The sequence below is a fragment of the Vanellus vanellus genome (genome assembly GCF_965231255.1).
Source record: "Vanellus vanellus genome assembly, chromosome: 9".
In the NCBI taxonomy this organism is placed as follows: domain Eukaryota; kingdom Metazoa; phylum Chordata; class Aves; order Charadriiformes; family Charadriidae; genus Vanellus; species Vanellus vanellus.
The window spans coordinates 186,136-200,153 of record NC_138914.1 but is presented as its reverse complement, the minus strand read 5'-3'; the positions used below and the strand labels follow the sequence as shown (position 1 = coordinate 200,153).

Below are 14,018 nucleotides of genomic sequence, written 5' to 3'. Positions count from 1 at the left end.
CGCCCCGCCATAGGCAGGGACACCTCCCACCAGACCAGTTCCTCCTTGTCCCACTCTGCAAGTTGTTATCAAATAAATTCCTGAACACTCCACTTCTATCATTCACCTCTGCCTCAGATACAAGAGCCTTTTCTTTCTGTCCTGCATCATACATAACCTATTTACCTTCACTTTCTAGATCTTCCACCTAGGCCTACCCTTTCGGTACCTGCCATTTCTAAGTTTTAAGTCTTAAAGGTCCATTGCCTTTTCTACTAAAGCTGCCTCATTTGCAAGTTAAATGAGAAGGCAACAAAGCTTTTTCACACCTTAACACGTTCTCTTTCCCACAGTTAAGAGGAGCTCGTTATAGGTGGCTGCAAAAGTGAACCCTTTCTTCTTTTTAAAACCTTCTCAAAATTCTCTCTGTGATCTCTATCAAAATTTGGCTATGGTTAAGACTACAATGACCACTATGTACTGTGCCCGACATAGACCGTCTCGTTTCCCTATGTTCACGCGGGTGCTCATCTGATCTTAAATCTTGGATTTCTCTGGAGCAGCAGTCATCTTTGTATTGCATTTATTCAGCACATCACACAAGAGGTTTCAAGGTCATGAAAATCAAGTTCCTATGTGCCACTGCAAATTCAATAAAATAATTCCATAACGCAACCATGTTGCATCTGTTGAATTATGTCTAATTTGTCCCCCCATCCACCTTCTAGCATAGGAATCAGTTATAGTAGACTATCAGAGTGCACAATTCAACATCCTTACATGGTTTTGCCCACTGAGGTTCATCAAGCAGGACAGCCGATGTGACTGGGGCAGGGGGGAGGGAGTGGAAGCGGTGTTAAGCTCTTGAATTCACACAACGTTTAACAGGGGAAAAAAAAAAAAGTAAAAGTCACAAAAATCTATCCTCAAATCGCAGAAGCGTTCACTTGCTATCTTCCTTGCACAGTACTACGGAAATCTCAAGAAACAAGTTTCACTCCTGTAGATGCCAGTCACTGCTGCTTCCCCCTTTTTCCCAAACACACTCATATGCCACGCATTTTCCCACACAAACTCAAAAGAAATAATTGTCCTAAAAAGCAAAAGAAAACGCACAGTAAGTCCAGTGTTTAACTAAGGAACGCTTTCCAGTGATACAGAAAACCATCACATGATAAGCAGCATCTGGTAGTGCTTTTAGACGAATATAAATAACGAGACACATCGCACTTCAATGCTGAATTTAAGGCTGGTATGTGCCTTGGCGTTCTTCGAATCAAAGGAGGAACAAATAATAACACATAAAACCGGAACAAGTCACGGTACTGAAGGAAAAGATTCAGTATCTGCCAATTTCCTCCATTTCTATATAAATTGGTCCTGTTGATGCCAAAAGTAAAATTTTACAAGAGAAAACATACATTCAGGTTACATTTGATGCCACAAGTTTCTCTTTAGAGCTACGTGAATTTGTGCTTTTTCTTCACTGCAATATATAAAAATATCACAAGCCATTTTGAATATATCCTTCTAAATGACATTTTGTATTTATATATCAAGGGTGAAAGTTACCTGCAAGCTATTGTTAAGCAAGTCAAAGTCACTGTATCGCCTCACAATCTGAAAAATATAAAGACAAAGTTCAGGAAACATATTACTTTTCCCATTAGCTTTTTACTCTTCAAAATCCCATCAGACAAAAGTAATTCCCATTTACAATCTTCTTCTTTTAACCATTTTTGTACAAATGTGTAACTGCTGGAAAGCAAAGAGTAGCTTTTAATCACATCTCGAACAGATCAAAAATGCATTTCTAAACATTATCTTAAAACAGCTTTAAAAAGATATTTGCAAGCAAAGTTGTCTGCAAACAAAGCATTTTTGCCATGTTGGATGCAACAACTTTTCATAGTCCTCCTCATTACTACTTCTAGGTTCTGTTGGTCATGTACCCGCAAGGCTGTGATTTTAGCGCTAAGGAAGGCAAACTGGCTTTTGAGATTTAAAAATGATGGTTGTACCAACACACAGTAGTAACTCCACAGGCATTTTTCCTGGAATATTCACAATAGCAGCAGACAACACGTCTTCTGTAGCTGGCAGCAATACTGTCTTAGTTTTTGACCAAAAGCATTCAAGCACTTCATGTTCTCAATTCCAAACCAACACTTCCCTCTCCAGCTCTAATTTAAAATCTAGGAAGAGACAATTTTCAAATTCTTCATAAAAAGGCATCCTGGTTAAATGAATCACAGGTTTAAGAAATTACCTGCCAACTGTTTTCTGCTGAAACTCCTCTCTGAACACGGATTATGTATTCCTAATAAAAGGAAACAGTTATTAGAAATGAGAACTAATGAGCCGAAGAAAGTTATTAGGTACTTCTCCAAATATGAACACTCTTCAATTCAGAAACATTCGGAAACAGGAAGTTCAGATCCAGATTTTAAGCGCGTAGGTGAAGGTCAGAGCTGGGTTTGCTCAGACCCGTCACTGGCAGCTGTCTCCCTCGGCTTCGTGGAGTAGAAGACAAAGAGAGGTCCAAGAGCTTGCAGAACTGTGAGGCACTCAAACAGTTTCATTTAGTTATGGAAAAAGATGGCCAGAGCATACTCACCACGCACCTCTGCTGACAACAGCTGAAGAAACCTCTCCTCACCTCACCTCACCTCCAATACCTAGCAAGTAGCCCCCGAGAATTACTGCCGCCACCATAACAGAATAAAATGCCAGTGAAAACCCACAGCTGCCCAACCTCTAATTATTTTTGTACAAGAAAGGTTACCACAAAAGCTTCGGGGTGTGCTTGAGGAACTAGAACATATCAGTTTCTCATGATGATGATTCCTCATTTATAATGCATGCTTAATGTTAACCATTTGTATATTAACTATGCAGATAAAGCTAAATCTCAGTGAACCACTTTTAAAATTCAAGAATTAATAATTCTCCCACCACAATTACATTCATAAAGCACAACTCTTTTCAGTCTCTTCATTTCAAGCTCCACTGTACCTTTGTCGACCAATAGCTGGTCGATACAGCAATATCATTATTTGAGATTTACCTAATATATCTATTATAGAATAAATACCAAGTATTTTGTGCACCTACTTGGACATTCTTCAAGGAAGCCGTGATTTTGTTTACCCCTACTCTGTTTAAGTTTGAAAACAGCTCCAAAAACACTTTTGACATTGCAAAGATCATAAACGAGGCAAGCCCTTTTCCTAGAAAGCCTATAATCTCCATTTTAGATATCGTTTAATTAGCGAGGAAATAAAATTAATCTGGGCTAAGTGTAGTAAGAGATACTTCCTTTACCATTTGCATACACAAAGCTCTAGACATGCAGCTCTTTTTAAAGGTTTATTACACAGATAACCCGTGGCCACATAATTTACACTGGAAAACAGGAAAACGGAGAGCCAAAAAGTAAGGTGCTGCCTGAGAAAATGCAGCTCTCAAGACTGAGGAGAGCTGGAGAGTACGCAGAGTCAGAAGAGGGGGAAGAAGCCACGCAGGTACCTACGCTTTTACGCTTTCCTTCCAACTGTATCAGCCTGAGGTCGCAGGAGAGGCTTATGGCCCCGACGCCTGTGAAGCACATTTGTCTTCTCCGGGTGGCAGGACCCACCCCCGGTGCTCCAAGTACCACTGCATCCCCCAGGCTGCCTCACGGGACACGCTCGGTCGCGCTGCACACCTGCAGCTACAAAACCCAAAGCGAGAACTAGAAATGCTAGAACAAATACAGATCCAAGCCACGGCTCACAGTCTTTCTAAGCTGGAAGACGCAAAAAGCTCTTTGCGTTTGTGCCGAGCGACGGGCGGGTACCCACCCAGCTACTGCCCGCAGTGCAGCAACCATCACACGATAAATCATTTGCTATTCTGCGCTGGTGACTTCGCTCACCCTGGTACAAAACTTTCAAATGTAGTTTATGTAAAGCGCTGAGTAATTTTTCAATTTCAAATGCCACCTAATTTCGCTAAACTGCTCACATCAATAGGGGTGTTACACAAACAAAAAGGACAGGTCAGCGCACTAGGCACGATTTTTTTCGGATATAAAAATTAACGCTGCATTGCAAATTATCATGAATAGACAGTAGCAAAATAACAACAAACAAACAAACAAAAGCACTGCCAGCACCTTGAGTTTATATACCAAATTTGTCTGTTCCGTAACAATAAGTCTATCTAGCATGTACCTGCGTACCAACTAGATAATTCAATTAATTGAGTGTTTGACCTATGGAGTATTCTAAATTCAGCTTCCCAGTTAAAGATCCGCTACAGGCATTTATTAGTAACTTCCTTCAGGTACTGTAAAGCATCTTCTGGTTTTGGAAGTTGTCTTCAGAACCACACAGAACTAATACTCCTATTTCAAATGAAATGAAATTAAAAGCTTGTACACTGAAAAGCATAAATATACCCCTGGATGCAAACAAACAAGGCGGGGCACATCAGAGAATCCCTCCATAGCACTAAATTCTCATTTAGCATTTACCACCATGTAAAGTAGGCAGTGTAAATCAAGAATTATGACTATTCCAGACAGGAGGCAAAGACAACGCTTACCAGATGGCTTTACCTTGTGTGGTCAACCTTAACTAATCCAGAATTTATTTACTGAAGTTTCCTTCCAAAGCACAATGCCGCTCAGGGAAAAATGCCATTCCATTTTCTAAAATTCCCTTAAAATATCCTTTATCATCAATAGCTATCAAATATCTGTAGCAATTTTGAACCACCTAGTCTTGAGGACAAATTCAAGCCTAGTAAGCATGAAAACCCAAAAGATTTAAAATCCTTAATGTCCTAGCAACTTAGACAGAAATGACAGAAATCCAAGATGTCACAAACCGCAACACATAACGATCACACTGGAATTAAAGTGTCTCTTTTCAGAAAGTCAGCCTGACGTGGTCTCTCCATGATCTCTTCTCCTACCCATTTGAAATTATAATTAAGGTATTTTCTTGCAAAACAAGAAGCCCAAATCCTCATAAATAGTAAAAAAATTCCACAGAGGTGACTGCAATTCAACCAGTGTAATTATGTTTGGAAACTGTGCGACGAAACCCAACTAAATGGGCACCTGGAAACCCAGATTCACCACGAACATGGCTCTTCCCGTTTTGTGATGATCGCTGCGTTTTGGGAAGTAGGAAGAGGCTACTTCACACACAGCCAAAGAATTGCAGCAACTGCTTATTCAGCAAGTCTCAAAGGAACGTTGGCCGTTTCTCTGAAAAAACGCGTCGGTGATGATTCACCATGTTCAGTCATTCATCTTTTCTAGGATTTTGAAAGAAGCAGAGTTATTGCTCAATCCCGTGTAGCACTTACTCTTCTTTATGCAGCGATTAACCTTTTCTGCTGCAGCCCAGGAGAAGGCCCTCGGGCTGGCAGAACACTCAAATTCATTAGACAACCGCCAAAGCATCTTACTGCATACGCCCGCTCTGATCAATACGACAGTCGCCTCTTCTGGAGAGCCGAGTGATAACCAGCTCGGGGCTCAGAGCTCAGTCTCACAGTAAGATTACATCACAGAACTAGATTTGGGCCACAACTATTTTTTCCACGCAGACGCAAGTGTTTTCCCAACCAGTTCTGCTTTGGCACCCTAACGCACTAATTGAGCCCTGTCTTTACACCACAGGTTCACAACCCGACAAGAGAGAGCACTGCTCTCCGGACATGGTCCTTAGCCCTGCAGGTATGGAAAAGCTAAGTCCCCACCACGCTCTCTCCATCCGCGCGGCCCGTAACGGAGAAACGGCCGCTTCAGCACTACCTTGGCAATACAAATAATGAAAAAGCCTAAATGGCCTTCTGGGGTTTATTTTCCCTACAGCTGACAACCAGACTGAAAGTCAAAGAACAGCTCCAGTAGAAAAGCCACGGGAAGAAATACACCGCCACTCCCAATATCTGCCATGGCGACACACAACCAGCAGAGCACAGTATGCCGAGTTTCAGTGAGAAGTCGATACTTCCTATTGCCTCCACAGGGCAACAAGCCTGTCTTGGGATTATAATTAGCGCCGCTGATATAAGCTTCCCATAGGTCCAAAGAAGAGCTTTCAACTCTGCAAGGAAAAAGCCTAAATGCACGAAAGCCTTTATTACCCTGCCAAATCCTGTTTTGTTTAGGAAAAAAAATCTGAACTACGACAGTTTTCTTCCGAGACAGCCCGATTTGATAGTGGGACTGAGACTGTACCCATAGGAAACAAATGACAGCGTAAGGAAAACAGATAGGCACACGCAGAATCGCTTCTGGTCAGCTGCATCATCTAACACAGGAGAATACGATGGAAAAGGCTTCAGAAATGGCTACGTAATTACCAGAGATCACTCCTGCCGACAATTTCTGGGACCCACAACCGGGCTCAGCGAGGTCTCGGTTAGCGACGCTCAAGCAGAAATTCCCACGGCTTTCTTCACTCCCACACAAACGGCTCGAAATCCTCCCTATGACTCAGTTTCCCAAACAACTTCAAAGGGGCCCTAACAGCCGCTAGTTGGCAAAGGAAGGTCTCAGCTCGCAGAAGAGAGACAACCTCACGCGACCGATTTGGCCTGCGGGCAGCCAGCTCACTGGCAGCAAACACACAGGAGCCGCCCCCCAGACGGGCCATAAAGCCCTTCCCCAGGACAACCTCCCCGAGCCCTCCAGACTCCCACACGGGTACGGTTTGTACGCCTGCTGCCCTTCCCACCAACACTGCCACAACCGCGATACTCCAGCAGCAGCAGCTCAGTATAGATTTTTAAAGATGCGAAGCAGAGCGGTTTCACCTATGGGATCATTTCCTGGCTGCTCCCATCAGTCAAGGAAGCGGAAACCAGTGCTGGGAGGAGGAGGTGGGGAGCAGGGAAAGCTGTGTGACCCTGGGTGCGCACTGTCATTTCCTAAAATCTTCTTCCTACCACTACAGAGTGCTGGATAGAGTTTCTGATAAAGAGTATTTTCCAAACATCCACATGGATCGCTGACGACCACGCTGCATTTCTCCAGTCCTTTGCCAGGAACAGTTTCACAATCACTGCCTGGAATTACCGTTATCCTGAACTTACCCATTTGCATAAAGAGCCAACATTCAGCCGTTTTTTCCCCCCACATTCACCGAGATTATTCCCTGGCATTCCAACACTTTTGAAAACATCAGCGTCAGCAGCTCAGAGCTGCTCAGATAATTTTGTTAACATTCCTAGGGGAAAGTTACACAGCAAAGCACCTCCAAATGTTTAACAACTGCTGTTTATCATCCTTCTTGGTTTTTGAAACAGAAAACAAACAGGAAAGAAGGGCTTTTGCAGAGACAAAATAGGAAAGAACAAGTGTCAAATTTAGTGATTCATACAATATAATGTAGAGAGTCTCAACAATATTGGGTAATACATTCTGTTTTCCCAAGAAAATAGTCTCTAAATTTCTGGCTCAGGATGGTCAGTCTATTTTTCACAGATTTCTGCTGTACATCTGTTAATCCAACTGGCTTGAAAAGCCAACCATTATAAGGATCCAGGTCGCCTTCAGGTCACATCAACTAAAAGTTTGAAAGGGCTTTATTTTATAAGCATTAAAGAGAGGAAAGCCTAATTAAGCATGAATACAATCCCTGCTTAAGTAGGCTGGATTGGAACAACTTCTAGTAAGAAGCTCTTTTAAATGTTTATTTAGAAAATCTCCCATGTGAAAAGTAGCAACAAAATCAGGAAAGCTGCTCAGGCTCAGGGACCTCTTCGCTGCAGGGCACAGCGCTCCTTTGCTATTGCACAGCCTGCCGTTAAACCCATCGGAGGCATGAGCAGCAACAGCAGTGTTTACCTGCATTTTAAACAAGGCACGTGTTTGTCCCGGGACATAATGTAGTTCCTCACAGGCTGTATCGCTGGGGTAGTAATGAGTAAGCCGTTCAACAAGTGGAAGCTATGAAGTAGGATAACTGCATGAAAAAAAAAAAATAGGACACACATTTACATGTAATGAAATGCACTGAACGAGGAAAGCTCTGGAGAGACACAACAGCAGTTCAGTACCCTGCATCCCCGCGGCCTTCGCCAGAAAAGCCAAATACTCAGTATTTTTCAGGAAATACCCAGTAGCTGGTAATTATATTCTAAGTACACCGCGAGATCTCTACGGCAATGGATTCTCTAAGGTACGATGCAGCAACTACTATTTTGACTGCAGTCTTTGCAGGAGACACAAATGCGATACCGATTGAGTAAGTTCACCAGTGGAAACTGGGATATCTAAAATTAGGTGTGATGAAAGAGCTCTTTTTTGAGCTCCAGCTGGGGCGGGAGGTGGGAGGTGGTCAAGCTTAGTAAGTCCAGGGGAGGAACTGCACTTCCAAAACCTCAAACAAGTGAACTCTAATAGTTCCCTGTCTAAAGCCACCTCTAAAAGCAACTTCATGATTATTTTATTTTCCAGAGCGAAGGCAACCTTGTAGAGATTGAATTCCTTATAAAGCAGATGTGTGAAGTCCTTTACAAGCTTTTAAAATAAATCCTACAGTTCTAGAAACATATGGCTCCATTTTTGTATCGCAGAACAATATAGGAAAAATAGAAACATTTTTCTAATCTAAAAGCTATGAGTGTCAACATGCATCATTGCTTAAGGAAAACGGAAAACCCTGAAAGCGTGCTATGAGAGGGATTTATTGCAGCTGTTCATTTCCAAATGCCTTTAAGACAACAATGTACTGTAGCAAAATTGGCTGTTTCACTACTTCAATTTCAACATGAAACGGATGAAAAAGGAAAATCACTTCAGAAAAGAATGAAGGAATGTTCAGAAGTACACGTATCACTTTTACTCCTTTAAAGGGCTCTAAAACTTGTATGCACATACGTGCCGTTCTTATTAAGGAATATGCCTAGATTATTGTGGAAGAAAACACATCCTATTTTAAGGCTTCGAAAGAAAGCCACTTTTAAATAGTGAATACACAGATGAGATATTCCAATATGAAGCAAGTTCAATAGCCAAAACTTATTAAAGCTTTAGTGCTGAAAATGCCTCTGTGCTCAGAACACAACATTTGGCATTAAGATGAGACACGTGCAAACAGCTTAATATATTGGACGCAATTCCACTCCTACTGAATTCAAGGAACGCAACGGCACCAAACCACTTCGTTTTCTGCAAAAGCGCTGGTACGGATAGCTAGCAGGGGCACCGGCCCACGCCTACGAAAAGGTGCCCAACACGCTCCCGGAGGTTGTACAGCTGCTCCCTCTTCTTACGCCGTGCTAGTGATTGAAGCACGTAGCAGGAGACTAAACGAAGCTGACGGGGTTTGCTCAGGTAATTTCAAATCTATTAAGTGAGGTACCACTGGAATGCACCTGCGATACAAATTTATCTGGCTTTCAAAATGAAACGGACTCCATAAACCCTGCACTATGGAACCGTTTGTGTGTAGCTGCACACATCAACAGAACTCAGGCTGCTTGTAAGACGCTGAACCAGGGAAACAACTTTTGTAAAACAGAAAAAGCGTCATTTTCACCTTCAATTATCATTAAAATAAATACGCAGAAAGAAAGCCTCAGCTGACAACTTCTCTGCTGCAACACAAAAGCATAGACATTGTGTCCCAGCTGAGATGCACTAACTCCAGTAAGAACTTCTGAGCTCTTCTGGCTTGTAAGAAACATAGAGAGCTCGTGAGCATATCAGAAGATTTTGCAGTCGATTTCCTAACAATCTACAAGCCACATTTACTAGGGGGTTGACGTGCTCTTTCGAAGCAAAAACTGCAAACCCTCAAAAGAACATTTTAAATACTAGCTTTGACCCTTCTTAGGTTTCTGGAGAAATCAGGTAAGTACGCAGCAGTTTCAGGTTTTATTTTCACTTTTGGTTTTTTTTTTTTAGTTTCACCTTCATTCCCAGGAAACAGAAACTCAGCCTCTGCCAAGTACAGCCCTTGATTCAATGCTATCAAGTTTACACTTACCCAGTCTGTTGTATTAAATCTAAATTAACAGAAGCTGCTTAGAACAATAGACAAGCAAAGTACTCATTTGACACAAGCGTTGGTCTTCTGCTTGCTATTTCACCATGTCCACAGAGCTTTTCCTGAAATTCTTCTCCTTTCCCTTAACTGGTTATTCAGAAGACTGTCTATTTTCAGCACCCGTAGAGGGTTTACATTATTACTAGTTCAGTCACCACGTTAAAGTTGCATCTCAGCTGGACCCAGATCATCTTCATATGAGTGATTTTTTTTTAAGCAATGAACTACAGGAAAAAAAAATTATAAATGCCAGTTTAAAGCAATTCTTGCAACACTAAGCAGCATTATAAAATCTTAATACATGCTGCCGACAAAAGAATAGAAAGTTTATTTATGGAAGCCTTTGTATTTCAGCTTTAGAACAAGTCTAGCATGTGAAGACCTCATTCTCCAAACATTAGTTTTGGATGATGAATTGTATAGAGCTACATCTTTTGAAGGTATCACTTTGAGGTGGGATGAGAAACAAACCCAAAAAGCATTCAGTTAATGACAACCTACTTCCTTACATCTACAGTATAACAAAGTACAATACAGTCTTGATGCCCCACAAAAGCACTTCAACCCTCGTTTCTTAGAGGGGCTTCATTTACACACCTCTTCAAACACAAGGATCTATTTGCATGGCTTATTTAAACCAGGAAAGTTCAACTCGGGGACAGCGCCTCCCATCAATACACAAATTATTCAGATATCAGGGACATGAGATGAAGTGTCCAAAATGACAAAATAGTTGAATTACATCAAATAAGAAACCAATGCTGTGTTACGGCTTCCTGTATTTTGATACCCCACACTGCCTCTATATAAGCCATCTGTGCTACACACACTTCAAGCCATCTTTCAACTATCAACAGGGCTTCTGCAGTAAAACAAACAATTACTAATAGATGTATCTTAGAGACAGATTTTAAATCAAAAGGCACAGTGCTCCAGCATTCTGTTATTAACAAAAGATCAGAACAAATCCGTAGAGAATTTTTTCCGAACATCCATTAGTAACAGAATACAGAGATGAAAGACAGAGGGGGGAGCAACAGTTTGCTATCACACTCACCCAGACAAGACAACACACACACAGAGTCTGGATTGAAAAGCTACTTCCAAGTGCTCATTTTAAAAGAATTTTTTGACTTTTTTTTTTCCTAACTAGAATCATGCAAACCAAAGGAAAGAACACAAAAAGCTATTGTCATTTGCACTAGCAAAAAAAAAGAGTGTAATAAGGCACGATGGAACCAAGTTAACAATGAAACTGCAATCTGGACTTTAACTGGGGAGTGTTAGAAGTTACACAGCTTCTCACAGGACTTGGCACAGGCACCCCCCAGCTACTGAAACAGGTAAAAGGTATCAGGCTTGCCAAAAAATAAACCTCTTCAGTTTTATTTATAAGAGGAGTCGCAACAATTGAGCACCATAGCCTGCTAGATCCACATGATCTTCTGGACAATTTTTCCTATCTAACTTCTGTTCAGAGGAAGACTGGAACATTAGTTAACTTGGGTTCCTCACACACAAAAGCACTTCTTAAGTGCGGATTACTTACGGGAAGAGTGTTTAATAAGATAAGCTACACATTAGTTGTGTGTCCTGTGGCAAATCTACAATCATGGTAATTCAGGTTAATAAGAGTATTCACCAGACGCAAGGAACCAGGAAGGGAGATCAGCAAGGCAGGCACCAGGGCTGTGTGCGGGGCTGCAGGAACACCCTCCTGCCACGTCCAAACGCCTCCCGCAGCGTACCTGCCGTGCCAGCACCTCTGGCCTCCTCCACAGCCCAGCATCCCCGCTCCCAGTGGAAGCGGGGATCAGCAGTGACAGCCAGTTCGCTCTCTGATTCACAGCGCTGCTTTGTCATACCACAAGCAAACCTACTTTTTAAAGCGGAAAATAACTGCAAACAGGAGATTATGAAACGTGGAGCATTGCCGCGTGCTCAGAGACAGCGGCTCAGAGACACTCTTGCGGAGGCAGCGTGCATGTACGAGACATCCCAGAAGAATTAGTCTGTGACAGAAGAGTCACGGTGGGGCTCGTTCTGGCGGGTGTCATCGCTCCCCAGGACAGAGCGCGCGGGGCCGTGCCCTCAGCCGTGGCCCGGCAAAGGCAGCCCCTTCGAAGGCAACTTCACCGCAGGTACCGGAATGAGGCGACCAGAACCCACCTCTGCCCCGAGCACTGTAACTGACCCCGAAAAAAACAAACAAACAAACAAACAAAAAACCACAAACAAACAAAAAAACCCACAGCAGAAATTACACCCACTTATTCCGCCAGACGGCACAAGGCCTCCCCGGCAGCGGGGCTGAGCCGGGGACTGCCCGAAGCCCGCGCCCCGCAGCCCCGTCACCGGCGGCTTCGCAGGGCTGAGGAGAAGCAGCCGAACAACTCCCGGTGGCCGCGGGGGACCGGGCACCGCCAGCACCGCCACGCCGTCCCCGGGCTGCCTCCCCGGGCGGTGAAACCCGCGCTCTCGGCCCCGCTGCTCCCCCGCACCGCACCGCACCGCACCGGCTGCCCGGGCCCCGCACGGCCCCAGCTCCCGCCGGGCTGAGCCGCAGGCCGCGGGGCCGGGCCCCGCTCCCCCCCGCGCCCTCCCGCGCCCCGGCCCGGCCCCGCGTACCCCGGACAGCCTCCCCGCTCCCGCCGTTACCCGTCTGCCTCCGGTTACCTCACCTCGCTCCCCCCGCTCCCCCCCTGCCCCGGCCTGCCCGCCGGCCGGCGCCGCTCACCGTGTGGGAGTGCAGGCTCTGGCTCGCCTCGATCTGCGCTGTCAGCGGCACCGTGTCGTCCAGCAGCACCTTACCGGCCGGCGGCTTCTCCATGAACGCCATACCGGGGCGGGGAAGCGGGGGCCCCGGTGCCGCCAACCTGCTTCCCGGTGGGAGGGGAGGAGGGAGCGGCTCCCGCGGCGCGGCCGCCGCTGTCAACACGGCAGCGCCGCGACGCCGCTGCCGCCGCCGGGCCTTAGCGCCGCCGGCCAACCGACCGCCAGAGGGCGCCGCGGCCGCGCGGGGCGGGGCGGGGCGGGGCGGGCGGGGCCTGACGCGGCGGCACGCGCCCCGGTGCGGTCCGTCCCCCGCGGTGAGTAACGCGGGAAGGAGCGGGCGGGACGGGGTGCGGATGTGGCTGCCCGGTGCTTCGCTCTCGGTACGTCGGCCCCGTGGCCAAGTCCGCCGTGCCCGGCGCTCCGTGTTGGCCCGGTGGCGCGAACGGCTGCGGGAGGGCGACGAGCGCCGGGACACCGCTGGTCCTCGCGGGGAGAGAAAGTGAAAAAGGCTGGCGCGCCTGCTGCTCTCTACCTTTGGGGCTGGGTGGGGTTTTTTTGTAGTTAAACTATCATAAAAAAATCACATAGGACCCGGCATCTTCTACTCAACTTGTAGATACGTTACTTTTTTAAATACAGATTTAAAGTTGTTGTTAAATTGAGTTCCACAACCTAGCTCTCATTGTAGCAGCATAGATAACTCTTTATTTCAATACTACTTAGCACTTGGGAACCTACTGCCTGTTGAACGCTGGTCTGCATTTCCTTTTGTCTTTTTACACCGTATTCAGGAATTAACCTCACTTAACACGTTGTAAGTACAACTGCAGAGCTGGAGTTCGTCGTACCTGTCAAACAATTATCATAAATAGCCTCATCTCTCCCTCTTGCAGCTCCACACTGGCAGAAGGGGCTGTGTGCTGTGGTTCAGCAGCCACATCCGAGGCTGACAGAGCAATCCTTCCAAACCACTCCTCCTAGTCCCCCAGCAGGCCAGACCCGGGCTCGAGTGCTGCCCTAACCCCTCAACTACGGCCCATCCCCACATTGGGTTCGGTTTGTTAATAGGCATTAACACGACAACGTCCCACCCAGGGAGGCTGGTGAACACGGAAGGAGGAGAGGCGCATGCCTACTTTGATAAACCTGAGTTTCGTACGGCAAAAGCCAGTGATGAGGCAGTGACCCAGGGGGGAAGGGGAAGGGGAA

General features: G+C 45.3%; 1 protein-coding gene across 5 annotated transcripts in view; it reads right to left on the bottom strand.

Moving 5' to 3' along the window:
- PXK (PX domain containing serine/threonine kinase like) overlaps window positions 1-12,959 on the bottom strand; it is a 36,870-nt gene extending 23,911 nt beyond the window's left edge. The window contains exons 1-3 of one of the 5 annotated variants that reach the window (XM_082487607.1): window positions 12,772-12,959; window positions 2,249-2,299; window positions 1,552-1,599 (exon numbers count right to left, since the gene is read on the bottom strand). In XM_082487607.1, coding sequence (XP_082343733.1) covers window positions 1,552-1,599; window positions 2,249-2,299; window positions 12,772-12,873 — 201 coding nt within the window. In that variant the 5' untranslated portion in view covers window positions 12,874-12,959. The remainder of the gene's footprint in view (window positions 1-1,551; window positions 1,600-2,248; window positions 2,300-12,771) is intronic. The other 4 variants (XM_082487606.1, XM_082487610.1, XM_082487609.1 and 1 more) reach the window with 4 other exon arrangements.
- Window positions 12,960-14,018: the final 1,059 nt, after the last annotated feature.